General features: G+C 50.9%; 1 protein-coding gene across 1 annotated transcript; it reads left to right on the top strand.

The window, feature by feature from the left end:
• The first annotated feature begins 1359 nt into the window (after nucleotides 1–1359).
• Nucleotides 1360–3698, top strand: LOC106818588. Its single transcript, XM_014823280.1, has 2 exons — nucleotides 1360–2717; nucleotides 3178–3698. Exons 1-2 carry the CDS (start codon nucleotides 1360–1362, stop codon nucleotides 3281–3283), a joined length of 1464 nt encoding a protein of 487 aa, XP_014678766.1. The 3' UTR covers nucleotides 3284–3698.
• Nucleotides 3699–3717: the final 19 nt, after the last annotated feature.

Genomic DNA, 3717 nt, shown 5'->3' with positions numbered 1-3717 from the left:
AGAGAGAGAGAGAGAGAGAGAGAGAGAGAGAGAGAGAGAGAGAGAGAAAGAGAGAGAGAGATAGAGAGAGCGAGAGAGAGAGAGAGATAGAAAGAAAAAAAAAAGAGAGAGAGAGAGAGAGAGAGAGAGAGAGAGGGAGAGAAAGAGAGAGAGAAAGTGAGAGAAAGAGAGAGAGAGATAGAGAAAGCGAGAGAGAGAGAGAGATAGAAAGAAAAAAAAAAGAGAGAGAGAGAGAGAGAGAGAGAGAGAGAAAGAGATACTCACTTGTATTTCTGTTTACCGGCAGTACGTATGTCTGTCGGCACTCGCAGCTTAGTGAAGAGAATCCGCACGATGTTGATGAAAAAGACAAAGTTTATCTGCAAACGCAAAAAAAAACACGCGAAATAAAAATAAGGCGAATGAAAAAACTCTACTCACCCCAAATCTAAGAGAATCATCATGCAACTTAATTCTAACGACCGTCGCAGTGCGGCGCCACTGTAGTGGTGAAGCGCCATCAAGGTTCCGGCCTCTACTAGTGGTGTTGCTACTATATTTCACGCATGTATGCTAATGCTGCTTCCCCTGCTACTGCTGTCACCATGGCTACGGTTAGTCCTGACGCTGACGTATATTGTTTGACCGGAATAAGCTGATAGTATAAAGGCCCCAATGTGGGAATATCGCGTGACACATATAATAGATTATGACGAGAGTCGCGTGAGAGAGGTGTGTGTGTGTGGGAGGGGGGGGGGGCGCTTCCTCCATTTCAGAGTTCGCTCAGAGTTCGCTAAGCGGAGTAGATGCTTTTAAAATCGTTAATACATGACACGCACACATATGAACAGTCGCTGCACGCATTGCATGTCACCGACTGCTAGAATTGACACGTGATCGTGCAGTACTCCGCTATTATATAATTGAAAAGACAACAATAAACTCATTTCGCTGGTATAGGAGTAACTAACCAGTAAACCGATAGTTATACTTGCAAAGTGGGAGCGTCCGGGACGCTATCGGGTAGTTCCGAAATTAGGACGTGCGTGTGTATGTACGTGCGTGCGGGAGGGCGTGCGTGTGTATGTACGTGCGTGCGGGAGGGCGTGCGTGTGTATGTACGTGCGTGCGGGAGGACGTGCGTGGGTTTGTACGTTCGTGTGGGAGGGCGTGCGTGTGTATGTACGTGCGTGCGTGTGTATGTACGTGCGTGCGTGTGTATGTACGTGCGTGCGGGAGGGTGTGCGTGTGTATGTACGCGCGATATTCATAATGTGAAGTCGTATATTGCGTGAGTGCAATTCCCTAAATCGCATTCACCACGCTCTCACACGCTCTTACGCTCTTCACGCTTTTCTGCTCCAGTGACCAGCTAGCACGATGAATTGCTCCCCTAGACGGCGCACGGCCGCAGCAGCGTGCACGCTTCTGTACATGCTAGCGTACGCGGCGGCAGTCTACATCACTCCAGACGGTGTCCACCTCGACTACTTGGATCGACCCGCGTTCCACCAGCTCGACAATAGCGGAAATCTTCAACGACACGGCGGCCCGTCGGCGACGCGCCCGTCGGCAAGCAACGGTGGCGACATCTATCGGATATCGCATCAGAACATCGAGAACGTCGCGCAGCTGAGTTCGCGCACGCGGAACAACGAGCGGAGGAACATTCCGCTGAACGTTGGCGACGGTGGGAAGATCTCGCGCCAAAACGCGGACATCGTCGCGTCGACTGCCGACGAAAACGCGGGAAAGGACGGACAGAGTTTCGAACTGAACGCAAACAATGCAAGAGCGAGTTTTCAACTAAACCCAAACAATGGAGAACGGGGTTTCCAACTGAACGCAGGCAACGCAGGACTGGGACATCAAATAGGCCTACGATCAGGTAACACAGGAAGGAGTTTTCAACTTAACAAAGACAGTGCAGGACGGAGCTATACAATAAACACAAACAGCATAGGAAGGAGGTATCAAATAAACAGCGGCAACGCAGGAAGGCGTTCTCAACTTAAGAACAGCGAGCAGCAGCGTTTTCGCCAAAGCCCTCAACTACGTAGTGACGCTTCGGAACACAACCGCGCAGCATCCAATGTCGATACTTCGATTTCCGTCCACCCGAGGGCGCCACCGACCGGTCGCTCGTCCGCGCACGTGTTCGACGTGATGTCGCCTCCATCGCGCGGCGACGCGAGCACGGTCGTATACGTGAGGCGGGTGCCACTGCGGGGACGACCGCAGGTTCTCATGTACCGACGATACGCGTCCCCAAGCACGTCGTCCGAAGCCAACAACGCGGCTTCACTCGCCCACTCCTCCTTCCCCTCCTCCTCCTCCTCATTTTCCTCCTCCTCCTCATTTCCCTCCTCCTACTCATCCTCTTTCCCCTCCTCCTCCTCTTTCTCCTCTTCCGCCGATCGTCCGCATCCGCAGCGTCCCGTCAGCATCCTCAGCGATCGCCGCACGAGCTTCGCCAACTTCGCCAACCGAAACGTGGCGCCATCCGGCGGCGAAAATCGTTACGAACCCGCTCGCCGCGCATCGACCACCGCTCCAGGGTCGGTGAGCACGGTGACGTACGGTCCCGTTAGTCGGAGCTCGCTGCGAGGGAACGGCGAGAGAGCGGCCCGTCTGTCGTTTGATAGGCGAGGCACAGCGACCGGTAGCATCGTCGGCAAGGACGAAGGGAGAGGTTTCGAAGGGGCGCTGCAGCAACGTGGTTACGACTATACATACAGGTGCGTGCGTTTGTTGGTTGACCGCGTTCGTCGAAAACTCTGCGAGAGAACGCGCATGTAGGCTTGATTTTTCTTATTTAACATCTTTATATTTATATGCCAAAGCTACGCGAGGGAACGCAAGCTTCAATTTCCTTGCTCAACACCTTTATATGCGGAACTATGCGAGAGAACGCGCAGGCTTGATTTTCTTATTCAACATCTTTATATTTATATGTGAAACTATGCGAGAGAACACACAGGCTTGATTTTCGTATTCAACATCATTATATTTATTCTCCGTATTCGTATATATTTATTTAACAGCCGAATATATATTTATATATATATATATATATAGAGAGAGAGAACACATACAAACATACAGAACGTTCGCACCATCGTCTATAGGATCTTAAACCGTTAACCCGTTTCTTCTGACTGCTCTTACGCGTTCGTAAAACTTTCTTTTCTTTCGCAGAGAGGGTCGCGAGTACACGCAGCCGAAAACACTATACGATTACAACGTCGAAGAGCCGATATGGGGTGACGGCGACATCGCTGTCACCGGATCCGGCGTCGCCTAGATACCTGACCGAACGACAAACACACTCCGTCATCAGTGATTGACTCATTCACTCACTCACTCACTCACTCACTCACTCACTCACTCACTCACTCACTCACTCACTCACTCGCTCGCTCGCTCGCTCACTCACTCACTCACTCACTCACTCACTCACTCACTCACTCACTCACTCACTCACTCACTCACTCCCGCCATCTACGGCATTGACATCAAGCCTAATCACTACCTATTTTTCGCCTAGATCAGTAACGACTATAGTTGGGATATATATATATTATAGAGAGAGACAAATATATAAACGATTGGCGACGTTGACGAAATGAGGACAACAGCGTCACGTAGCGATGCACACACACACACACACACACACACACACACACACACACACACACACACACACACACACACACACACACACACACACACACACGC

This window comes from Priapulus caudatus, unplaced genomic scaffold (assembly GCF_000485595.1).
Source record: "Priapulus caudatus unplaced genomic scaffold, Priapulus_caudatus-5.0.1 Scaffold2358, whole genome shotgun sequence".
NCBI lineage: Eukaryota > Metazoa > Priapulida > Priapulimorpha > Priapulimorphida > Priapulidae > Priapulus > Priapulus caudatus.
Note: the sequence above shows the minus strand (reverse complement) of the source record. Positions and strands in the feature narration are given on the sequence as shown.

Excerpts from the sequence above, each read along its gene's own strand:
- LOC106818588 (XM_014823280.1), top strand. The coding sequence starts at position 1,360 with ATGAATTGCTCCCCTAGACGGCGCACGGCCGCAGCAGCGTGCACGCTT. Across the intron at positions 2,718-3,177 it reads GGTTACGACTATACATACAG|AGAGGGTCGCGAGTACACGC; the intron begins GTGCGTGCGTTT and ends TTTCTTTCGCAG.